Here is a 26,107-nt window from a genome sequence, read left to right as displayed (position 1 = left end):
GCCCAATTGCTCTGATACCAAATAATGAACACCCCAATATTCAGATTAGAGACATAACATCTAAAGATGGTGTTGACACCATATTTTGGCCGACCTCCAAAGTTAAGGGACTTTAAAATCGACTTCATCATCCACTCTCAGCCGATGTCCTTCGATCATAAATGACTTTTCCGAACTCACCGATTGCTCGACCATGAAATAAACCGATCCCATTCTTAGTTAATAGTTTTTCGATCTCTTCTTACAAATATTGTGGAACTTCATTGGCTAATGTCAGGATTGGGTTCTAACTTGAATGCCCCAGGTATTAAAGTGAAGTTAAGGTCTCTATCTGGTCTAATGACGATTCCGATCTTTAGAATTCAAATTAATGTCCAAATTTTCCAATTCCAATGTTTTAAAGTCTTATCTGGTGCTTGGTCGTGGTTTAGTCCAATCTCAAGCTTATGTATAATGTTTTTCCAATCTTTTATACTTAGGTTAATGGTTGCTTTTAAGTTTACTGTCTAACACGTTCAAAGCAATTAAGTACTCATACAATCTGGACACTTTCCGATCTCATCAAGAAATTGAACAAAAGGGACTTCATTGCATCTCAAAATAAAATTTACAAGTTATTCGGCTGGAGGGTCTCCCCTAGCCTGTTCTCCAGGTACATCGTCGTTTCTCTCATTTTCTCTCTCTCTCTCTCGGGCTCCTCCTCGCTACCCTCTTCATCTCTAGGAACAAGATCAACCATCCAGGAGAAGTCTTCCCTAGGATAACGCCTTTCAAGCTCGACCAGAAGATCGCCATGTGCATTCACATAAGCGCCAGCTTCCCTTGTCACAGCCTCCTCTTCTTTCACTTTGAGCTCTTCAGTGAGGCGAGCGACATCGGCAGTTTGGCAGGCCCAAGCTTCTTCTAGTTCATGCTCTAGTTCAACTATCTTGTCCTCGTAAGATTTTGTCCGACCCTCAATCTCGGTGATATAGTCTTGAGCGGAAAAAAGTTGGGCTCGGGCGAAAGCGGCGTCCTGGACTACCTTCAGAATTTCCTGCCTTAGGAGTGAGCCTTTTCCCTGATTATGTATTGGTTCACCAGGCTCTCCACGCTCAAGCTCATCGTCTGAGCTAAGAGATTATCAAGGCTATTCGGGGTCAGCATGTTTCGATCATCTTGAAGGCATATGGTGGCACTCAGAACTTTGGCCAAGCCAGGATTCTGCCGAACTGAGCTGTTCTTCTCGAAAGAGTGAATGAGGACCTGGGCGCCACGAGAAAGGGGCCTTATAGCAGGTTGAGAAGATCCTCCCTCGGCACTTGAGGAAACAGACGGAGGTGGTGGTTCTTCCTGTCGAGGAGGGGAAGGAGCGATCTCCACCTTTGGGATCGGTTGTTCTGAAGGTCGAGACGAAGAGCCCGACACTTCTCCCGAATCTCGCCTTGGCGTCTGGGATGCCGTGGCGATCTTCATTTCTCGCACCTTCCGGGAGACCTCTCTTTTTCGCTTGCGGCTCTCCTTTACTCTTTTGCCTCTAGCCATTCCTGCACGGAAAAACAAGTTAGTGAGATCACCTGAGTCAGGAGGCTAAAGGTTTAGGTTATACCGATCCCGGGTCTGAGGCCAGAGAGCTGCAGTTCATAATCTTCATTGGCCATCACCCTAGTAAGCCACCACCTCAGTTCGGCCATTACGACATATGGGCAAGAATACTTTTGGGTGGCCGCCTGCTCCTTCAATTCCTTTACCATGGCGTCCGCGTCTCTATTCAAAGTGACCTCTTTTGGAGCCGAGGGGGCCAGGTATTGCTAGCTGCGTAGGAAACCTTCGAAGCCATTCGGGTTCTTGTTCCTCAATATAAAGAACTGGTTCTTCCAATTCTTCAGCGAAGAGGGGAGGTCGGTAAAGAGCCCGTAGCGCGGCTTGGCTTGGAAGAACCAGTACTCATCGTCCTTCCGATGAGAAAGTCTATGCAACTCAGCAAAAACCTTCGCTGTAGGCTCGAGCTTCTTGGCTTGGCATAAGCCCCTAAAAGCCACCAGAATCCGCCATGAGTTCGGATGCACTTGGGTTACACATACATGGTGGAACTTCAGAACAGCCTTAAAGAAGTCGTCAAGCGAGAACCGAAGCCCGGCTTTTAATTGCTCTTCATACACCATGATCGCGTTATTTTCTTCAAAGAAGTGATTAGCTCGAAAATCGCCATGGCATTTGATAAGCTTGTAAGAGTCAGGCCGAAAGTTGTACTCTTGACTAATGGACTGCAGATCGGTTTCCTGGAGAACCAACGGCAACTCATCCACGGGAAGATTTTCTTTCCCTGAAGTAGAGGCTCGTTTGGATTGAGCCACCCTACCGCGAGCTGGGGCAGAGGTTGCAAAAGGTTCAGGTCGCCCACTTGGCCTAATTACCTCAACTTCGTCCAATGTCCATGAGATGTGAGCAGAAGGCGGAGCAGCACCTCTCTGATCCTCGGTGCCACTCATTTTCACAAAAAACAAGAGAAATTAACTGAGAAGAGAATTAAAATCCTTATCGGAATGTGATCGGTGCCGGAAATACTTGAAGAAATGAGAGAACGTTGAGATTACTAGCAAAGTGCTGAAAGTGACATAAGGGAGCAACTGATTGACCCTCCCCCTATTTATACTCATCTGAGCATTTAATGCTCACAAAGTCCCAAGCGGCGCATCGGTTAGCGGAATCAGCTCGCTTTCCTAACACATCGTGGGAAGGTTTCAGAAACACAATAATAAAATCGAACAAATGAGAACGGTTAGCTAGGGTTATCGGATTGAGCAAACTTTGAAAGCCACAGATCGGCTAATGATGATTTAGTTAGAGATCAGATCGGATATGCACATCAAAGATCGAAAAAATAACTAATGCAATAATTAAATAATAACCTTCAAATAAAATCTCATTTCATTTCAAAAGATCGGATTACATCAGTTGGGCGATCTCAAAAGATCGGATTACATTATTTGGGCAATCTCTAAAGATCAACACTGAATCTCACCTAGTAGCGGCCTATGTCAAAGGCTTGTCTTGTGGCTGAATCAAAAGATGTGTTTGATCAGAAAGTCGGCCACAAGTATTGGATAGATGTGCAGCTTAGATAGGGTGACTATGACTCTCATGACGGTGAGCAGAGTCATCATCGATGTAATCGACCAAAATCGAGCTGCAGTCGGGACGCCCGATGTAGTAAGGGGCCAAATGAACTTCAAGAGGTGGTCACCGACATTAAGATTGAAATTAGCAGTTTTCTTGCTCGAAATCAGTCCACCCATTACATCGGTAGACCAATTTGAGATCGGCACATTCGTCACTTTCGACTTTGATCGGTAAATTAGTCTGGTTCCCTCACTGTCATTGGATGTTGTCCTCATGGTTCTCCGATCGCCGGGATCATAAATTTTTAGGCAAAGGGCAAAGAAAATAGTTGAAAAAAGATCAAAAGCAGTCACCATGGTCAGAATTGTTACCGGAGGAGCTAGAATGGGAGAAATGGAGAAATGGAAGGAGAAGAAATAAAGTGTGAAGGGACTTTCTCGCTGGTGCATATATATAGGGCCTGAGCATTTATTGCATACAGAAACCGAAGCGGATGCATCGATAACCGAAGGATTAATTGCTTTGACTAAGGCAAATCAGATAAAGAGGAAAAATCTAGAATGGGAGAGATCGGGAAGCGATGAGGGACCCGATAGGAGAAAGATCAGAAAAGAAGAGGGTCATAGCATAGAGATCGGAAAGCATGAAAAGGATAAAATGACTTCTAATAACTCTCTTCATAATCAGATCCGAGTTAGTTAAAGCGTTGCAGGTGTGATTAAATCTTCACCGCACGCCTCATTTGCAGAATCACTCACATTGCTGACAGACGCCAAAACAGTTATGGCAGCCCTGTACATCTCAATCTCTACCATTGATCATACTTGTAAGGACGAACCCGGAGCCTTTGGATCAAAAGCAGATGACAGGTTCGACGCTTTTCATTCCCAGCCCTCGGATCCATCCTGTAAGGCAAGACTCAGAGTTTGCATTAAAAAGAGAAAGGACGGATATTCTGAATAGGATCCCAGTCGTCCATTTTGATTCTCTTTAATTCTCAGACATTAGATTATGTCGTTTTGAATCCAAACCCTCCGTCTCCCCAGGAGAGATCCTGACCCTTCATTAGGAGCACCCATTCCCTATAAATACTTGCATGCAATACTGTAGAGGAGACGGACAAAAGAGGTGGTAGTGATTATAGTGGAAAGGCTCTGAAATTTAATTCAGTCTTGCTACTTTGTCATTCCAAGCTTTCAAGAAACTTTAGAAATCAGTTTTCTTAAGTATCTTCATCGAAGGAGTTCTGAACCCTGAAATCTCCATTTTCAGGCTTGTTCATCGCTCCGAAGGGCCATTATCTTTACTCAGTTTCATTCCCACCTCCCTGATATCGGTATATTACTCTCCTCATTCAACTTCATTCCGACCTGGTTCCTATTATGTCGGGTAAGTTTTAGTGTTTTGGCCGTCGGTTTCCATCTCCACAAAGCTTGTGGATACCAGAGTTAGCTCTACAGTCTCAACCTCCTACAGGTAAGTGTCTAGACTGTCATTTTGCCGAATGCTCACGTTACATTTGATCTATTTTTATTCTTGAACTTTTCATTATTCAGGCCGATAGTTATTTCCTAAGTCTACTTCTTTTATTCACTCGTAAACTTTATTTATTTCTTCTTAGTTTTCATTTCCTTTGAAAGTAGGTGTCCTGGTTATGGGCAACTCGTAGGTAACTTACAAGATATTGGTAGAAGTATCTTAACGTGAAGGTTTTTTTTTTGGAACAAATAAAAATAAAAGATCGAATAGTAGGTCAAAGGAATAAGTTATAAGGTCAGGTTACGAAATGAGCCCAGGAGATAACATAATAGAGCGGGAATTAAGATGAGATCGGGTCCCGGGTTAGTAACCAAAAGAGATCTGATATCGCTAGCCAAAGAGTTCTGACAAGGCGATCGCATAGGAGATCGGCGAAAAGTTTGGTCTTGTACTCACCCTCTAGTTATAAGGCATCAGTGGGTTAAGAAAAGCTTTGTGCGGGTTTCTGGCATCTGAAGGCACTAGAATCCTTAGCCCAAGGTCCTTACGATAGGCGATCATAACAAACACTCTAAGAGATCGGGGGAGAGTTCTTACCTGATTCTCATTTAAATAAAAAACACGGAGATCGAAGGAGAGTTCTTATTCGAGATCTTCACTCAAATTTTTAAATTAGGCACTCTAAGAGATTGGGGGAGAGTTCTTACCTGATTCTCATTTAAACAAAAAACACGGAGGTCGAATGAGAGTTCTTATCCGAGATCCTTCACTTAAAATTTTAAACCGAATACTCTAAGAGATCGAGGGAGATTTCTTACCTGATTCTCATTTAAAATAAAAAACACGGAGATTGGAGGAGAGTTCTTATCCGAGATCCTTCACTAAAAAAAAACTTCAAACCGAATACTCTAAGAGATCGAGGGAGAGTTCTTACCTGATTCTCAACCAAAATTTTTAACGAAATATGTAGAGATTGGAGGAGAGTTCTTATCCAAGATCCTTCACTCAAATTTTTAATGAACATACTTTAAGAGATCAGGGGAGAGTTCTTACCTGATTCTTAGCCAAAATTTTTAACAAAATATACGGAGATCGGAGGAGAGTTCTTATCTGAAATCTCCCACTTAAATTAATACATCAAGGGATCGGGAGAGAGTCCTTACCCAAGTTCTCTTAACTAAAACCTGAATTAAAACACCACGACTTTAATATATAAAATAACCCTTAGACAAAATATGCTATCCGACGCTTACTCACTAAGAGTTATCTCAGGTACTCTTGTTCTTGAGTAGCCCTGAACAATGAAATATGAAATGTTCCTTTTCCCTTATGAAGGAATAACATCGTCACTCCAAACCCCCAAATTACCAATTTCAATTTATAAAGAGCATAATGTTAAATCTGCTCACCCTCATTGAGGGACGATGTGGGGTGCCTAACACCTTCCCCACCCGTTTACGGATCTCGAACCTAGAATCTTTATTTTCGAAGTGGTTGCTTTTTAATTTACCTTTACAAATGGTTTGCTTTAATTTCCCTCAAAATTAGAGTGGCGGCTCCTTACTTTTCCCACTTCGGTGAAGAGCTTCGTCCAAGTGACCGCAAAATACATTGCAATAGTTTGGCGACTCCACTGGGGAGGCTTCTTTTTAATACCCTGGTTTAGAGGTCCGAGAATAGATTTAGTTTTATGCTCATATAAATTGAAATTGTAATTAGGGGGGGGGGGGGGGTTTAATTTGCAAAATTCGAAAATCTTGATATATTGATTTGTTGTTATTCTAACCATTTTTGCTTGTCTTATTTCTCACAGCAACTTTCGTAAAAAAAAATATATAAAAAAAAAACTCCCCCACGAAGGGAAGAGGTAAATGTGTCCCTTCACACACTGAGTACTTATACAATGTCCTCACACACTTTAGCCCTATTCCCGAGCTTTCTTACCCTTTAGGGAAATAGGAGGGAGTCATGTAGCAGTACCCATGGGTTTTACCCCGTTAGTATCCGTGAAGGCTTCTGCTCAGATTGGAACTTGTTCCATTTACCATGATACCCGTAGAACTCTCCCGTTAGCATTATAGTGGTAGAATGGGGCTCTACTGTTTACAGTAGGGACGATTTGGGAACCTGTGGCTTTTAGAAAATTAGACCTTGAGCTAAACTATCACATTAGCTGAAAGCTGTAGCAAACTACCTCGTAAGATAGAACTATCCAATTAGATAGTACTTACCCGGTATTAGGACTCTCCTTATTTTAGGACAAAAGGGACATACTTGCTCTCACCCTACTCTGTTTATGTTTTCTTGTGATTTTTTTTTTTTAAATTTTGAGGGTAATTTTGAATCATACTGTTAGGATGATCTACACATCTTCCTACTTTGACATATGCGTAGATATCGCCATGCCAATAGTATAATTCGAAATTACCTAAATTTGTTATGTTAACGAGTTTTCTCCACAGGCGTTATAGAATTGGGATCTGTAAAAGAATAAATGGAAACTTTAACATGGCATCCTCAAGTCAGTCGACGGAAGAAGTTCCTAGACAAGAACAGAACGCTAGACCATGGTCCGGACCACCTCATAGTTTAGAGTCCCCATAAAGTGATGTCACTAGGGCAGATACTGGCCTGTTACCTCCATTAGATCCAAGCAAGGTCGAAGTCAGAATGACCGGTCTCGAGGGTCTATCCAGTAGTTGGAAATTGCTTCCCGACTATGTCAAGGCAAAGTTCGAGGAGAAATATGGAAGGATTGCAACCTTGATACGGGTCAGAATCCAAGTTCCGGCGCTAAAAGCCATGTTGTTAATCTGGAATCCCAAGTACAGAGTGTTCTCCTTCAACGACATTGATACGACCCCCACTACGGAAGAATATCAGGCGCTACTAGAGATCCCTTATGTGGCACAGAATCGGATCTACCTACACCTCGAGCATAGGCAGACTTGGAAACAGTTCGCACATATATTGGGGGTCTCCGCAGAGGAAGCAAAAGCAAGAGAAACTGTCAAAGGAAACACATGTGGGTGGTATTGGACTTACGTCAAAAAACATTTGGATCTGCACATTTAAAACAGATAATGGGAATAGGCTTCGATGACATTAGCTCTAGGGATTTATGGCCTAATCTTATTACCCGGGCCTTTAGGAATTATAACCTGTAGTGTCATAGAGATGTTCTGGGCAGTAGAAAAGCAAAAGGTCAAATACCGGCAATCCTTGCAGAGACCCTATTGACTCTTACTTATTATCGACGACAAGGCAAGGGATCTATTAAATGCTGTTCTCAATTGTTGCACCTTTGGATCCTCAGTCACATGTGTCCTCTGGAGACTAAGGGATTAACTTGGTATCCAGACCAACCACTTATTGAGAAAATGGCTAGATTAGCGATCAGTCCAAAGAATGAGCTGCAGTGGCAAGAGTAGATTCTAAGCTTCAATAGTCACAACTACTGTTGGAAGAAACTATGGACACTGGGTCAACCTATATTGTTTAGTACAGGGAATAATCATTCGGTATCTTTGATCGGAGTGATCGGATACACGAGTTACGTCCCGGTTTTGGTAATGAGGCAGTTCGGTTCAACCTAATCCACGCTCAGTGTTGAATAATACCATCAAGGTCATTTCTATCATGAGCTTGGCAGTGAGGAAGAATTGAAAGTATTTCGCAAATCCTGGGAGAGCGTCACTATGATTGAACGATCACCCAAAGGGCCGAGCGCCACGAAAAATTACCTCAGATGGAGGGCTAACAGAAACCAGGGATACTCGGTTGCCGAACCAACAGAACCTAAAGGTAGTATCCCCCATCAGAACACCCTTTCAGAAGAAGCTAATGCTTGTTTGGTCAACTCTCTACAAAGATCGGATACCGAGAATCAGCAATTACTAGAATGGATAAGGCAGTTGGAGGACTGACAGCAAATTCTCAAAAGGGAGGTAAAAAGGCTCAGGGAAGAAGCAATGACAGAAAAGGCAGAATTTGAGAAACAAGAAATGCAATGGGAAAGGAAAAAAATCTCCCTCCAAGGCTAAATAAGAGAGCTAGGAATTCGGAATGACAAGTTACAAGAAAGAATGGAATGCCAAGAGATACTCATGGAAGAGTATAAACAATAAGGCAAAAAGAAGAAGCTTGAACTAAAGGAGCAAGCACAGCTTATCAATGACATTTTGAAGGAATGTGCTAAAGAAAGAAAAGAAAAAGAAAGACAAGCTACCCTCCATCAAGAGCTGAGAGAAAATGTTGACCAGTTGGAGAGAATGATAGCACAAGGGAAACAAGAGCTCTTGCCAGAATCTGAATATGCCTTGAGAACATTCAACCCTGCCAGACAAGAAGAAAGACTCTATGAGTATCTCAAAAGATGTCATTGCATTCTAAAAAATCTCCCTCAGCCTAGGCCAATATAAAGAATGTTATGTATGAACTATTCGATTAATAAAATCACTTTGGGCCATTATTTAGCAAAATCGTGAATGAATAGTATGACTCCCATAGGAACTATCCTCGCTAGGGTTGTACGAAAAGACGAATGTGCAATATGAACAAGTATCATAGACACGCATTCGATCCAGTCATTCACCGTTAGACTATCGAGCGATGCCATGATAAAATTAACGCAATTATCCTTCTACAGATCCCATTCCTGGCTTTCAGATGCCACCGTATCCTTTGGCCAAGATAGGGCCTTTAATTTTTAATAAAATTTGAAATTCATTTAATGATTTTCTCCCACAGGAAACCAACATTGCTTCAAGCAAAGCAAGCCTGACCGAACAAGCAGTTCGACTGAGACGAGTGTACTTAATAAGATCACGAACGAAGAAGATAATGGAAGATCAGGAACAAGTCCAGAACCTACAGGGACAAGTTTCCGAATTGAGAGATCAAGTCTCAGAGCTCATGAAACTGATGAAGGAGATATCCCAAAATAAGCCTGCATCAGAACCAAATTTGCCATTACCTCCCCCACTTCCTACAACGGTTGATTCTCACCAAGCTTCAACCTCTTTTACTTTTCAGCCACCCATGCCGGATCCGATAATCACTGTCAATCCGACCCTCCTAAATAATGACTTACCTTTCCCCTATTACCCGGCTGTCTCAAATGCCAAGCTACACCCTTCTATCCCGATCCCTCCAGTTCACCCTGCCCCTTATCTCCCAACAGGGGGAATAGCTCATACAGTAGGAGAGAGCAGAGCGAGAGAGAATGAGAAGCTTTCTGCTCTTAAAGAAAGATTAAGGGCAATAGAGGGCCTGAATATGTATGGTTCAGTAGATGTGTCATTGCTAAGATTGGTGCCAGATGTGGTGGTGCCACCTAAATTCAAGGTTCTGGACTTCGACAAATACATTGGGAATTCAGACTCTCGCATTCAGCTGGCTACTTACATCGCCAAGATGTTTGCCCTTACGGAAGATGATAGACTCCTGGTCCACTTCTTCTACGAGTGTCTCTCCGAGGCAGCCCTGAGATGGTGCATTCAACTAGACAGGAGCAAACTGCGTTCCTGGAAAGATTTGGCCGACGCTTTCCTGAAACAATACAAATTTAACTGTGATGTTGCCCCCACAAGGAGATACCTCCAAAATATGGTACAGAGAGAGAGGGAAAGCTTTAAAGAGTATGCCTAGAGATGGAGAGAGAATGCAGCGGAGTTATATCCTCTGGTTACTGATAATGAACTCTGCTCTCTGTTCATTAAGACGTTGAAAGCTCCGTATTTCAATCTGATGATTGGAAACACCTCTAATAGCTTTTCAGACATCATTCAAGCTGGTGAAAGAATTGAATCTAACCTCAGGTTAGGACGGTTGCAGGAGTTGATTGAAAATCCTGCAAAGAAGATCGCCAGCTTTGGTAAGAAGAAAGAAGGTGATGTGCACTCCATCACCCGACAAACCCAACCTCCATTCTCTCAGAATAATTTTTGGCCATATCCTCCTGCTCATGGCTCGATAATAGCCAATGTTCTGTCCCCTTTTCTGAATTATCCTCACCCACGCCCACAGTATCCACTGCAAGCAGCTTACCAACCCAGACCGCCTGCTCAACCTGTTCAACCAAGACCACCTCCTCCTCAAAATAATCCTAGGCCACAGAGAAATCCTGATCCACCTCTCCCCCTCTCACTCAGCAAAATATACCGATACCTCCTCGGTATAAATCAGATAGTGCTGATCCCCCTTGATCTAATTTAGCCACCATATCTCAGGTGGTATGATGCCAATGCCCGGTGTGAATATCATGGAGGGGCACTCGGGCACTCGACTGACAACTGTGGAGCTCTCAGGGGAAGAGTACAAGCCCTCATCAGAAACGGGTGGTTGAAAATCGAAGGAAATGGTTCTCTCCCTAATGTCACTTCAAACCCCCTGCCTAATCATGGTACAGGCAGTAGTGTGAACATGATGGAACTTGAGGATGAAAAGTCAACTGTGGAGGTAGATCAACTGATTCCTCACTTTGAGGAAATTTTTGCAATGGCAGTAAGGGAAGGCTACCTTTTCCCTCAGGCATCAGGGTCAAAAAGTGATACAAAGTGTCCCTACCATGGAGGAGCAGCTAATCATGAGCTGCGCAACTGTGAGGGATTCTGGCAAGAGGTCCAGAGGATGCTGTTCCTCAATATTTTGAGATATCAAAAGAGGTCAAAGGTAAAGGGCGAAGTGAACATAGCCAGTTTTGGCTAGAATGCCTCCATCCCCAATCCCAGATTAACCTTTTCTGCTCCCAGCATGCCAATACCACTACCACCAATAACAGTCATTCGAATCTTGCCTCAACTCCCAGTCACTAACACCCATGCAATACCTTGGAATTACAATCTCCAGGTATTTACTCAAAGTGCATCCAACAGCACTCCAACTCCTACCCTCAACCAGGCTCAAGTTCAACCAATCACTCCTCCCAGACCGTGCTTTGCTCCTCATGAGCATTTTAAAATGACTTACGCTAGACCATCTAACAATGCTACTTCCCAATCAAACCCAGAAACAACCAGTAACTCCTCCTCGCTAGAGCAAGAGGTAGAATTTATAACCCGAAGTGGGAGATGATATGGGAATGAAGAGAGGGAAAAGAAGAAGGGGAAAGCAAAAATGGGAGAGCCACAAGAGAACACGGAGGAGGAGGTTGAGAAAGTTGAGAAAGGAGAACCTACTGAACCAAGGGGAGAAGAGGAGCTGTTGCTTCAAATAATGAAGCAGAGTGAATACGATGTTGTCGAGCAACTGAGGAAGACGCTTGCCCGGATTTCATTGCTGTCACTGATTCTGAGCTTCGAAGTGCATCGCCAAGCCCTACAAAAAATTCTGGATTAGGCCTTTGTAGACCCCGATATCACGCCGGGACAATTTGAGAAAATAGTTGGGCAAATACATGCATCTAGTTTCATCACTTTCTCAGAAGAGGAGTTAGACCCGGCTGGCTTGAAGGACACCAAAGCTTTGCATGTGACAGCCAAATGTAAAGGGTGCATAGTCGCCAAAGTCTTGATTGACAACGGATCCGCTCTTAATGTCTTACCCAATGCCACCCTGGCGAAACTACCTGTTGATCAAACATATGCCAAAGTGCCATGGTGGTAGGAGCCTTTGACACCACAAGGAGGGAGGTACTTGGAGACATCGATTTGCCGCTCCAAATTGGGGCATGCACTTTCAACATCACATTCCAGGTGATGGACATTGAACCTGTATACACCATGCTGCTAGGGAGACCCTGGATCCATTCAGCAAATGCCGTACCCTCCACTTTGCACCAGAGAATTAAATACATCATGGCCGGCAGGATCATCACAGTAAGGGGGGAAGAAGCCATGCTAGTCACCAAGCCGCAATCAGTCCCTTACGTGGAAACAATTGAAAAGTCCTTGGAAAGTTCTTTCCAGGCATTAGAGCTACAGGAAACTACTCTGAGGGAAGAAGGGGTTACGGCTATGGTGGCAAAGATAATGTTTAAGAGCGGATACGAAAAAGGCAAGGGATTGGGCGCTGCATTGTAAGGTATTGTTGAACCCATACCGGTTATTCAAAAGATCGGCTGTTTCAGCCTAGGATATGAGGAAGACGCTCTCATGGATGGGCGATTTTGGATGAGAAACACGCTCCGGGATCGAAGGTTTGACCAGATAATTGGGAAAATGAAGGTTATCCCGAAAATCTCAGATGTTTTCACCAAATCAACCATTGAAAATCTAGAGGAAGGTGAAGAATTTCCTGAAGAACCATCCATCGATGTCATACAACTAGAGCCCCTATCTGAAGCCCTAATCTCACCGATTGCTGAGGGGCAAGAGCTGGATAATTGGGCAGCAGAAGACATTCCTGTGCTCAATCTCGAGTAAAGTACATTTTGTTATCAACACTTAATCATTTTGTCCATGGTGACAAGTGTAATGCTGTAAATGGACCCTTTTTCTTATGATTAAAGTATTAACGAATTAACTAAGCGCATTTTGTGCCCAATTCTCTTTTTCTTTTGCCATTGAAAGCCATTTTTTTTAATATACTCCACTTTCATTTCTCCAAGACCATTGACCAATTCACACATAATAATTCAATTGACTCAGAAGTTCCTTATGTTAACTTTGAAACTCCCATAACTGCCATTGCTTCAAGTGATTCTGAAGAAGAACCTATAGAAGAATGGGGTGAAAGAGACGAACCTTCCCTAGTGCCTTGCGGGGACGAAAGGCACACCATAAATCTAGGGATTGAAGAAATAAAGAGGGAACTTAAGATTGTGGGAAGTGGAGAATTAGAAGATATGGTCAGTTTGCTCAAAGAATTCTTATATGTATTTTCATGGAGCTACGATGATATGACCGGATTAGACCCTCAGATAGTGACACATAAGATTCTCCTAATTCCCGAGACAATTCCAGCAAAGCAAAAGTTAAGAAGAATGAATCCCGACACCCTGCTCAAGGTTAGGAATGAAGTCAAAAAGTAATATGATGCTGGATTTTTGGAAGTGGTTCAGTACCCTCAGTGGATAGCTAATGTTGTCCCAGTAATGAAGAAGGATGGGAGAGTCAGGGTATGTGGTGATTACAGAGATCTTAATAAAGCAAGCTTGAAGGATGATTTCCCTTTCCCACCTATAGACGTGCTGGTCAATAATGCTGCAGGATTAGGTAGATGTTTGTGCATTGACGGAGCATCCGGGTATAACCAAATCCCCATGGATGAAAAAGACAAAGAGAAAACTGCTTTTATCACTCAGTGGGGGGTATTCTGTTATCGGGTCATGCCATTTGGGTTAAAGAATGCTAGAGCTACTTACCAACGCGCTATGGTCACATTATTCCACGACATGATACACAAAGAAGTAGAGGTGTATGCGGATGATATGATCATCAAGTCTAGAGAAGGAGAAAGTCATGTACAAGTACTGAGGAAAGTATTCGAAAGACTCAGGAAGTATCATCTGAAATTGAACCCAACCAAGTGCGTGTTTGGAGTTAGATCTGGAAAGCTATTGGGATTCATAGTGAGTGAGAAGGGAATAGAAGTGGATCCAAACAAAGTTCGAGCCATTCAAGAAATGTCATCCCCAAAGACAGAAAGGGAGTTGCGCAGTTTCCTGGAAAAACTAAACTACATCTCGAGATTCATTTCCAACCTCACTACTAAAGCTGAACCCATCTTTAAGCTACTCAGAAAGAACAACACCACTCAATGGGATTCAGTTTATTAAGAGGCTTTCGAGAAAATTAAACAGTACCTGTCAAATTCGCCGATATTGGTCCCTCTAGTGGCAGGAAGGCCGTTGATTCTGTACATGGCAGTCCAACAGAGTTCAATGGGATGTGTTCTGGGACAGCACAATGACACGGGGAGAAAAGAGAGGGCCATCTATTATTTGAGTAAAAAATTCAATGATTGCGAGACGAGGTACTCATTCCTAGAGAAAACTTATTGTGCGTTGGCCTAGACAGCAAATCGGCTCAAACATTACATGTTGAATCATAAGACATGGCTCATTTCCCGAATGGATCCCATCAAGTATGTATTTGAAAGCCCATTCGTGCCAAGGAGGATAGCAAAATGGCAGGTCATACTCTCTCAATATAACATTGTCTATATGACCAGAAAGGCGGTAAAAGGGAGCTTAATTGCTGATCTCCTAGCAGAAAACCCTATCTAAGATTATGAAGCCCTAGATTTCGAATTCCCCGATGAGCATGTTAATGAGGTCGGCGGCGAAGATAAGGAATCGGCTGATATATGGGAAATGTATTTTGACGGAACTGTCAATTTGTCTGGTAATGGGATTGGAGCTGTGTTAGTATCCCCTGATGGAAGACACTTTCCGATAGCTATCAAGCTGAGGTTTGACCGCACCAATAATATCGCAGAATATGAAGCCTATGTGATGGGTTTGCATGCTGCCATCAAGATGAAAGCCAGAAAGTTAGAGGTGTACGGAGATTCAGCCTTGATCATTTATCAAGTCAAGGGAGAATGGCAAACGAAGGGCCCGAAGCTAATCCCATATCAGAAGTACCTACTGGAATTGATCAAGAAATTTGAAGAAATTTCTTTCACTCACCTCAGTCGGGACAAGAATCAATTTACGGATGCTTTAGCCACTCTGGCTGTCATGTCTCAAATGGAAGAGGGGCAGACGACTCAGATATTGCAAATCAAAGCAAGGGGTGAGCCAGCTTATTGCTTCATTGTCGAGGAAGAAATTGACGGCAAACCCTGGTATCATGATATTCAGGTCTACATCAAAATCAGGGAATACCACTCGGGGGCAAGTAGAAACGAAAATGATAAGGAGATTAGTTTTGGGATACTTCCCCAACGGTGAAATTCTGTACAAAAGGAGCTCTAATGGTGAACTGTTGAGATGCGTAGATGCAAAAGAAGCAAGGAGGATCCTTTTCGAGACTCGTGAGGGGAATTGTGCAACCCACGCTAATGGACATATGATGGCCAAGCAAATAATGAGACAGGGATACTTCTGGACTACTATGGAGAAAGACTGCATCGAGTATTTTCGGAAGTGTCATAAATGTCAAATCTATGCGGATCCGATAAATGTCCCTCCTCATCAATTGTTCAATCTTGTTTCACTTGGCCTTTTGCAATGTGGGGCATCGATGTAATTGGTCCCATTAATCCCAAGGCATCCAATGGGCATAGGTTCATCTTGGTAGCTATTGACTACTTTTCTAAATGGGTCGAAGCAACATTATATACTCATATCACGTAGAATACATTCCTTAAATTTCTCAAGAATAATGTCCTCTGCCGATATGGTCTCCCCAGTGAAATTATCACGGACAACGCCAAGAATCTGAATGGTCCAAAGATCTGGAGTCTATGTGACCAGTACAAAATTCGACATCTCAATTCTTCCCCATACCATCCCCAGATGAACAGGGCGATAGAAGCCGCTAACAAAAATCTTAAGAGAATAATCCGGAAAATGACCGTCACCTATAGAGATTGGCATGATATGCTCCCCTTCGCCCTTCATGCTTACCGAACCTCTGTAAGGACATCAACTAAGGCAACTCCATATTCATTGGTTTACGGAATGGAAGCTGTTTTGTCTATCGAAGTAGAAATTCTCTCCCTGAGAATTCTGAAAGAATCAGGAATCGATGAGTCAGAATGGATCCAATCAAGGTTGGACCAATTGAATTTGCTGGATGAGAAAAGGCTAGCAGCAGCGTGTCATGGGCAATTGTACCAAAGAAGAATGGCAAGGGCATTTAACAAAGGCGTTTGCCCGCGCGAATTCCAACCAGGAGATCTGGTCTTGAAAAAGATTCTCCCAAATCAAAATGATGCCCGGGCTAAATGGTCGCCAACTTATGAGGGACCCTGTGTAGTTAAAAAGGCGTTTTCTGATGGTGCCCTGATCTTGACTCACATGGACGACAAAGAATTCCCAAGACCCGTGAATGCAGATGCTGTCAAAAGGTATTATGCCTAAAAAAAAAAAACGTAAGAGTGAAAACCCGAAAGGGCACTCCTAGCAAAATGTGCAAAAGAGGGCGAAAACCGGCAAGGGCACTTTCTGCAAAATGAGTGAAGGATGAAAACCCGAAAAGGCATCCTGGAAAAGCAAGTGAAATAAAGATAAAAATCTAGGGGTGAAAACTCGAAAGGGCACCCCTAGAACCAAAGAATGGAGAAATAAGGAAGGGAGCACAAGACCAGGAAAGGAAATAAGTCACCATGGCACGAATGTTCGTCAATAGAATACTTGAAATAATGGCAGTTAAGGGACTTCAAAGTTAACTATAAGGAATATGTGAGATCCATTCTTGTACCCTTTTTCTTTGAAACTGTACCTTTTTTTTTTCTCAAGCCATAATAAAGTCATTCTTTCACTTTAATTTATCTTTTTCATATATTTACACTTTAATTTATTTTTCTTATATATACCCACACTCTAATTTTATCTTTCTTTTACACATGCGCTGTTAATCTGTTAAAACTTTGTCATAAGATTAGGATTTGAATATTGATAACCTCATGTACTTTGCTCTGAGATTTGCAGGAAATGATCGATAGTAAAAAAAAAAAAAAAAAAAAAAAAAAAAAAAAAAAAATAGAGGTAAAAACCTGGAAGGGCGCTTCTAGTCAATTATGCGGAGGGGAAAGTAAAAACCCACAAGGGCGCTTTTCGCAAAATAAGAAGGAAGCCAAGAACAGAAAGTGCACCCTGGGAAGTGAATAAGAAAAGGAAAGTTGTAGGTTAAGTCTTGGGACTCGTCCTCCATTAATCGTTTATCCTTGGGATCCTGTTAAGTACACTTCGACGCGGAAAAACTTTTCGGGTCAGGTTAGCCTTACTTCGTCAGCATTTTAATTTCCAACATTTAAATTTCCTGCTATCAACCTCTGGTTCCTTGATCCAAGTTGATTTTAATTTTCAACATTTTAATTTCCTGCCATCAACCTCTGGTTCCTTGATCTAAGTTGATTTTAATTTCCTGTCATCAACTTCTGGTTCCTTGATCCAAGTTGATTTTAATCTTCAGCATTTCAATTTTTTGCTGTCAACCTCTAGTTCCTTGATCTAAGTTGATTTTAATTTCCTGTCATCAACCTCTGGTTCCTTGATCCAAGTTGATTTTATTTTCTAGCATTTTAATTTCCTATCATCAACCTCTGGTTCTTTGATCCAAGTTGATCTTAATTTTTAGCATTTAAATTTCTTGCTATCAACCTCTGGTTCCTTGATCCAAGTTGATTTTAATTTTAAGCACTTTAATTTCCTATCATCAACTTCTGGTTTCTTGATCTAAGTTGATTTTAATTTTCAGTATTTTAATTTCCTGCTATCAACCTCTGGTTCATTGATCCAAGTTGATTTTATTTTCTAGCACTTTAATTTCCTGTCATCAACCTCTGGTTCCTTGATCCAAGTTGATCTTAATTTTTAGCATTTTTAAATTTCTTGCTATCAACCTCTGGTTCCTTGATCCAAGTTGATTTTAATTTTAAGCACTTTAATTTCCTATCATCAACCTCTAGTTCCTTGATCCATGTTAATTTCTTGCATTTAAATTCCTATCGTCGACCTCTGGTTCCTTGATCCAAGTTGATTTTAGTTTTTAGCTTTTAACTTCCAAGTCAAATTTTGATTCTCAGCGTTTTAATTTTCCATACCCCACTCGCCCAAAATATAGGTCTCAATCTTTATATAATTCCTATACAAAAGAATTTCATCTTCTTTAATAGAAATTATGTAAAGAGGGGCAGCTATCGATACCATATTTTGGCCGACCTCTGAAGTTAAGGGACTTTAAAATCGACTTCATCATCCACTCTCAGCCGATGTCCTTCGATCATAAATGACTTTTCCAAACTCACCGATTGATCAACCATGAAATAAATCGATCCCATTCTTAGTTAATAGTTTTCCGATCTCTTCTTACAAATATTGTGAAACTTCATTTGGCTAATGTCAGGATTGGGTTCTAACTTGAATGCCCCAGGTATTAAAGTGAAGTTAAGGTCTCTATTCGGTTTAATGACGATCCCGATCTTTAGAATTCAAATCAATGTCCAAATTTTCCAATTCCAGTTTCAAAGTCTTTTCTGGTGCTTGGTCGTGGTTTAGTCTGATCTCAAGCTTATGTATAATGTTTTTCCGATCTTTTATACTTAGGTTAATGGTTGCTTTTAAGTTTACTGTCCAACACATTCAAAGCAATTAAGTACTCATACAATTTGGACACTTTCCGATCTCATCAAGAAATTGAACAAAAGGGACTTCATTGTATCTCAAAATAAAATTTACAAGACATTCGGCTGGAAGGTCTCCCCCAGCCTGTTCTCCAGGTACATCATCGTTTCTCTCATTTTCTCTCTCTTTCTCGGGCTCCTCCTCACTACCCTCTTCATCTCTAGGAATAAGATCAACCATCCAGGAGAAGTCTTCCCCAGGATAACGCCTTTCAAGCTCAGCCAGAAGATCGCCATGTGCATTCACATAAGCACTAGCTTCCCTTGTCACGGCCTCCTCTTCTTTTACTTTGAGCTCCTCAGTGAGGCGAGCGACATCGGCAGTTTAGCAGGCCCGAGCTTCTTCTAGTTCACACTCCAGTTCGACTATCTTGTCCTCGTAAGATTTTGTTCGACCCTCAATCTCGGTGATATAGTCTTGAGCAGACGAAAGTTGGGCTTGGGCGGAAGCGGCATCCTAGATCGCCTTCAAAATTTCCTGCCTCAGGAGGTGAGCCTTTTCCCTGATTATGTGTTGGTTCACCAGGCTCTCCATGGTCAAGCTCATCGTCTGAGCCAAGAGATTATCAAGGCTATCCGGGGTTAGCCTGTTCCGATCATCTTGAAGGTATATGGTGGCACCCAGAACTTTGGCCAAGCCCAGATTCCCCCGAACTGAGCGGTTCTTCTCGAGAGAGTGAATGAGGACCTGAGCGCCACGAGAAAGGGGCTTTACAGCAGGTTGAAAAGATCCTCCCTCGGCACTTGAGGAAACAGGCGGAGGTGGCGATTCTTTCTATCGAGGAGGGGAAGGAGCGATCTCCACCTCTGGGATCGGTTGTTCTGAAGGTCGGGACGAAGAGCCCGGCACTTCTCTAGAATCTCGCCTTGGCGTCTGGGATGCCACGGCGATCTTCATTTCTCGCACCTTCCGAGAGACCTCTCTTTTCCTCTTGCGGCTTTCCTTTGCTCTTTCGCCTCCAGCCATTCCTGCACGGAAAAATAAGTTAGTGAGATCACCTGAGTTAGGAGGCTAAAGGTTTAGGTTATATCGATCTCGGGTCCGAGGTCAGAGAGCTGCAGTTCATAATCTTCATTGGCGATCACCCTCATAAGCCACCACCTCAGTTCGGCCATTACGGCATATGGGCAAGAATACTTTTGGGTGGCCGCCTGCTCCTTCAATTCCTTTACCATGGCGTCCTCGTCTCTATTCAAAGCGACCTCTTTTGGAGCCGAGGGGACCAGGTATTGCCAGCTGCGTGGGAAACCTTCAAAGCCATTCGGGTTCTTGTTCCTCAATATAAAGAACCAGTTCTTCCAGTTCTTCAGCGAAGAGGGCAGGTCGGTAAAAAGCCCGCAGTGCGGCTTGGCTTGGAAGAACCAGTACTCGTTGTCCTTCCGGCGAGAAAGTCTATGCAACTTAGCAAAAACCTTCACTGTAGGCTCGAGCTTCTTAGCTCGACATAAGCCTCTAAAAGCCACCAGAATCCGCCATGAGTTCGGATGCACTTGGGCTACACATACATGGTGGAACTTCAGAACAGCCTTAAAGAAGTCGTCAAGCAGGAACCAAAGCCCGACTTTTAATTGCTCTTCATACACCATGATTGCGTCATTTTCTTCAAAGAAGTGATCAGCTCGGAGATCGCCATGGCATCTGATAAGCTCGTTAGAGTCAGGCCAAAAGTTGTACTCTTGACTAATGGACTGCAGATCGGTTTCCTAGAGAATCGATGGCAACTCATCCATGGGAAGATTTTCTTTCCCTAAAGTAGAGGCTCGTTTGGATTGAGCCACCCGACTGCGAGCTGGGGCAGAGGTTACAAAAGGTTCAGGTCACCCACTTGGCCTAATTACCTCAACTTTGTCCGATGTCCACGAGATTTGAATGGAAGGCGGACTAGCAACTCTCTGACCCTCGGCGCCACTCATTTTCACAGAAAACAAGAGAAATTAACCGAGAACAGAATCAAAATCCTTGCCGAAATGTGATCGATGCCAGAAATACTTGAAGAAACGAGAGAATGTTAAGATTGCTAGCAAAGTGCTGAAAGTGACATAAGGAAGCAACTGATTGACCCTTCCCCTATTTATACTCGTCTGAGCATTTAATGCTCACAAAGTCCCAAGCGGTGCATCAGTTAGCAGAATCGGCTCGCTTTCCTGACACGTCACGAGAAGGTTCCAGAAACACAATAATAAAATCGAATAAATGAAAATAGCTAGCTAGGGTTATTGGATTGAGAAAACTTTCAAAGTCACAAATCGACTAATGACGATTTAGTTAGAGATCAGATCGGATATGCACATCAGAGATCAAAAAAATAACTAATGCAACAATTAAATAATAACCTTCAAATAAAATCTCATTTCATTTCAAAAGATCAGATTACATTAGTTGGGCGATCTCAAAGGATTGGATTACATTAGTTGGGCGATCTCAAAAGATCAGATTATATTATTTGGGCGATCTCTAAAGATCAGCACTACATCTCACCTAGTAGCGGCCTATGTCAAAGCCTAGTCTTGTGGCTGAATCAAAAAATGTGTTTGATCAGAAAGCCGATCATAAGTCAGATAGGGTGACTATGACTCTCATGATGGTGAGCGGAGTCATCGTTGATGTCATCGACCAGAACCAAGCTGCAGTCGGGACGCCCAATGTAGTAAGGGGCCAAATGAACTTCAAGAACCGGTCACTGGCATTAAGATTGAAATTAGCAGTTCTCTTGCGTGAAATTGGTCCACCCATTACATCGGTAGACCGATTTGAGATCGGCACATTCGTCACTTTCTACTTTGATCGGTAAATTAGTCCAGTTCCCTCATTGTCATTGGATGTTGTCCTCATGGTTCTCCGATCGTCGGGATCATAAATTTTCAAGCAAAGGGCAAAGAAAACAGTCAAAAAAGATCAAAAGCAGTCACCATGGTTAGAATTGTTACCGGAGGAGCTAGAATGGGAGAAATGGAGAAATGGAAGGAGGAGAAATGAAGTGTGAAGGGACTTTCTCGCTGGTGCATATATATAGGGTCTGAGCATTTATTGCATACAAAAACCGAAGCGGATGCATTGGTAACCGAAGGATTAAGTTCTTTGAGTAAGGCAGATCAGATAAAGAGGAAAAATCTAGAATGGGAGAGATCGAGAAGCGATGAGGGACCCGATATGAGAAAGATCGGCAAAGAAGAGGGTCATAGCATAGAGATCGGAAAGCACGAAGAGGATAAAATGACTTCCAATAACTCTCTTCATAATTAGAGCCGAGTTAGTTAAAGCGTTGCAGGTGTGATCAAATCTTCACCGCACGCCTCATTTGCAGAATCGCTCACATTGCTGACAGACACCAAAACAGTTATGGCAGTCCTGTACATCTCAATCTCCACAGTTGATCATACTTGTAAGGACGAACTCGGAGCCTTTGGATCAAAAGCAGACGACAGGTTTGGCGCTTTTCATTCCTAGCCCTCGGATCCATCCTGTAAGGCAAGACCCTGAGTCGTTGGATTAAGAAGAGAAAGGACGGATATTCTGAATAGGATCCTAACCGTCCATTTTGATTCTTTTTAATTCTCAGACATCGGATTATATCGTTTTGAATCCAAACCCTCCATCTCCCCAGGAGAGATCTTGACCCTTCATTAGGTGCACCTGTTCCCTATAAATACCTGCATGCAATACTGTAGAGGGGACGGACAAAAGAGGTGGTGGTGATTATAGTGGAAAGGCTCTGAAATTTAATTCAGTCTTGCTACTTTGTCATTCCAAGCTTTCAAGAAACTTTAGAAACTAGTTTTCTTAAGTATCTTCATCGAAGGAGTTCTGAACCCTGAAATCTCCATTTTCAGTGCCTGTTCATCGCTCCGAAGGGCCATTATCTTTACTCAGTTTCATTCCCACCTCCCTGATATCGGTATATTACTCTCCTCATTCAACTTCATTCCGACCTGGTTCCTATTACGTCGGGTAAGTTTTAGTGTTTTGGCCATCGGTTTCCATCTCCACAAAGCTTGTGGATACCAGAGTCAGCTCTACAGTCTCAACCTCCTACAGGTAAGTGTCTAGACTGTCATTTTGCCGAATGCTCACGTTACATTTGATCTATTTTTATTCTTGAACTTTTCATTATTCAGGCCGATAGTTATTTCCTAAGTCTACTTCTTTTATTCACTCGTAAACTTTATTTATTTCTTCTTAGTTTTCATTTCCTTTGAAAGTAGGTGTCCTGGTTATGGGCAACTCGTAGGTAACTTACAAGATATTGGTAGAAGTATCTTAACGTGAAGGTTTTTTTTTTGGAACAAATAAAAATAAAAGATCGAATAGTAGGTCAAAGGAATAAGTTATAAGGTCAGGTTACGAAATGAGCCCAGGAGATAACATAATAGAGCGGGAATCAAGATGAGATCGGGTTCCGGGTTAGTAACCAAAAGAGATCTGATATCGCTAGCCAAAGAGTTCTGACAAGGCGATCGCATAGGAGATCGGCGAAAAGTTTGGTCTTGTACTCACCCTCTAGTTATAAGGCATCAGTGGGTTAAGAAAAGCTTTGTGTGGGTTTCTGGCGCCTGAAGGCACAAGAATCCTTAGCCCAAGGTCCTTACGATAAGCGATCATAACAAACACTCTAAGAGATCGGGGGAGAGTTCTTACCTGATTCTCATTTAAACAAAAAACATGGAGATCGGAGGACAGTTCTTATCCGAGATCCTTCACTCAAAATTTTAAATTAAACACTCTAAGAGATTGGGGGAGAGTTCTTACCTGATTCTCATTTAAATAAAAAATAAGGAGGTCGGAGGAGAGTTCTTATCCGAGATCCTTCACTTAAAATTTTAAACCAAATACTCTAAGAGATCGGGAGAGAGTTCTTACCTGATTCTCATTTAAAATAAAAAACACAGAGATCGAAGGAGAGTTCTTATCCGAGATCCTTCACTAAAAAAAAATTTCAAACCGAATACTCTAAGAGATCGGGGGAGAGTTCTTACCTGATTCTCAACCAAAATTTTTAACAAAATATGTGGAGATCAGAGGAGAGTTCTTATCCGAGATCCTTCGCTAAAATTTTTAACGAACATACTTTAAGAGATCAAGGAAGAGTTCTTACCTGATTCTCAGCCAAAATTTTTAGCAAAATATACGGAGATCGGAGGAGAGTTCTTATCCGAAATCTCCCACTTAAATTAATACATCAAGGGATCGGGAGAGAGTACTTACCCGAGTTCTCTTAACTAAAACCTAAATTAAAACACCACGACTTCAATATATAAAATAACCCTTAGACAAAATCTGTTATCCGACGCTTACTCACTAAGGGTTATCTCAGGTACTCATGTTCTTGAGTAGCCTTGAATAGTGAAATATCAAATGTTCCTTTTCCCTTATGAAGGAATAACATTGTCACTCCAAACCCCCAAATTACCAATTTCAATTTATAAAGAGCATAATTTTAAATCTGCTTACCCTCATTGAGGGACGAGGTGGGGTGCCTAACACCTTCCCCACCCGTTTATGGACCCCGAATCTAAAATCTTTGTTTTCAAAGTGGTTGCTTTTTAATTTACCTTCACAAATGGTTTTCTTTAATTTTTCTCAAAATTAAAGTGGCGACTCCTCACTTTTCCCACTTCGGTGAAGAGCTTTGTCCAGGCAACCGCAAAATACATTGCGACAGATGTAATTAGATCTTTTAATAACAAACAAGGCAGAATTGATAACCAATCAAGACATAATAGTAGCTAGGCTAGAACACCTTGATTATAAAGATAAAATAAGCAAGTGGTCAATTTGCTTAAGTCCAACTTCTATTCAAAAAACAAGGAAGAAATCATAAAGCTCTCATAATTGACGGCGATGTTCGAAAATCAATATTCTCTAAATATTTGATCTTAGCTATCCCTATTTGATGTAGAAGACAAGTATTTATATAAGTTATAAATAACTAATCTGCTACATGGCATAAAGAAACAAAAATAGAATATTCTAGAGGCTAGGCTCCAAGGTTCAATTGTGTGAAACTGATCCATTTGTCCTCTAAAGGCCCAAGCCCAAGCCCAATCTGATCCTCTTGGCGCTTCCAAAGTCTACTAACCAAGCTTTGCAACTCCCTTACCCTTGCTCTTGTAATTGGACCCTTTAACAATGGAAGTGGCTCTGCTGGTCGTGTCTCATCATCATAAGGACTTACAATAATTTAAAAATTCATAAGAAATTATACAAAAAATATTAATTTAAAATTTTAAATATTTAAATATAAAGAAAATCCTTAACAAATTCATAAAAAGATGATAAAAGGTCCCACAAGCAATTATTGTGAAAGCTCTTCCATGCTTATTTAAGAAAGCTGTTGGATGCACGCCCTCTAACAAGCAATAATTGTAGAGAAGCATAGAGAGAAAATTAATTAGGAAAGATTGTTCTTCGATTTGCTTATTCCATCCTTCTCTTCGATCTGTTGATTTTTTTTTTTTTGAAAAAGCATTACATGTGTTGATTTTAATTTAACGGTATAATTCTTGACTTTTATATAAAATAAAAGCATGCCATTTAGTGTTACTAGTACCGATTAATCACCACTATACTTCATATTATAATAATATTTGGCTCACTATGCCAGCACGTTGCCTCTTGGCCCTCACAGCTTTTAGTTCTCCCCTCTAGGATTAGTTGCTCTTCCGGCTATGACATTAATTTTTGACGTATCTTACACTAAAAAGTGTGTAATGTAGTTTCAAACATTCCCCACAGGCCAAAGTCTCCCATGAAGATCTGTGAAATCCGGCCAGCTGAAGCAGAGAAAAGAATTTGTGCAAGAGATATGGAATCAATGCTTGATTTTGTCCACCGCTCCGTCGGATCAGAGAGGGACTTCAAAATTGTGGAAACCAAGCACCCTACAACGTCAGCTCCGATATTGCAAATTTCAAGACTATATTGTCTTGGAAGATCCTCAGGAGATTGTAGGTCCTGGAATGGTATTTTGTCACCCAATATATCAGGCTTTCCTTGGCCATTATGACGTTGAACATGCAAAGATTGCCAAGGTATCGCTTGGTGTCGGTGGTGACAATGGGAGATAAAGTGGAAGCTATTGCTATTTGCCATATGGACTCCTCAGGTTGGAGCTTTGATCATATTGCCTGATCATCTTGTTTGGGTTCAGTCACAAGCTTCCAAGGCCTCTTAATTATTTAAACAGTTGTTTTGTTTGGCTGCTTTTGTGTTGCTGTGACTGCTTTCGTGTTATTGATTTGCTCTCTATCTATAATCTGTCAAGTCCCAAGAGCCAGTATGGTGAAAATCCTT

At 41.9% G+C, this 26,107-nt stretch overlaps 1 protein-coding gene across 1 annotated transcript; it reads left to right on the top strand.

The window, feature by feature from the left end:
- Nucleotides 1-19,940: 19,940 nt before the first annotated feature.
- On the top strand, nt 19,941-25,945 carry LOC131172908 (BURP domain-containing protein 3-like). The gene is made up of 3 exons (XM_058134451.1): nt 19,941-20,043; nt 25,531-25,702; nt 25,801-25,945. Exons 1-3 carry the CDS (start codon nt 19,941-19,943, stop codon nt 25,943-25,945), a joined length of 420 nt encoding a protein of 139 aa, XP_057990434.1.
- Nucleotides 25,946-26,107: the final 162 nt, after the last annotated feature.

This window comes from Hevea brasiliensis, chromosome 14 (assembly GCF_030052815.1).
Source record: "Hevea brasiliensis isolate MT/VB/25A 57/8 chromosome 14, ASM3005281v1, whole genome shotgun sequence".
In the NCBI taxonomy this organism is placed as follows: Eukaryota; Viridiplantae; Streptophyta; class Magnoliopsida; order Malpighiales; family Euphorbiaceae; genus Hevea; species Hevea brasiliensis.
Note: the sequence above shows the minus strand (reverse complement) of the source record. Positions and strands in the feature narration are given on the sequence as shown.

Coding starts and splice junctions, on each gene's coding strand:
- LOC131172908 (XM_058134451.1), top strand. CDS start 19,941: ATGGGCAAGAATACTTTTGGGTGGCCGCCTGCTCCTTCAATTCCTTTA. Junction 20,044..25,530: donor TTTGGAGCCGAGGGGACCAG/GTATTGCCAGCT, acceptor TGTGTAATGTAG/TTTCAAACATTCCCCACAGG. Junction 25,703..25,800: donor GAAACCAAGCACCCTACAAC/GTCAGCTCCGAT, acceptor CCAATATATCAG/GCTTTCCTTGGCCATTATGA.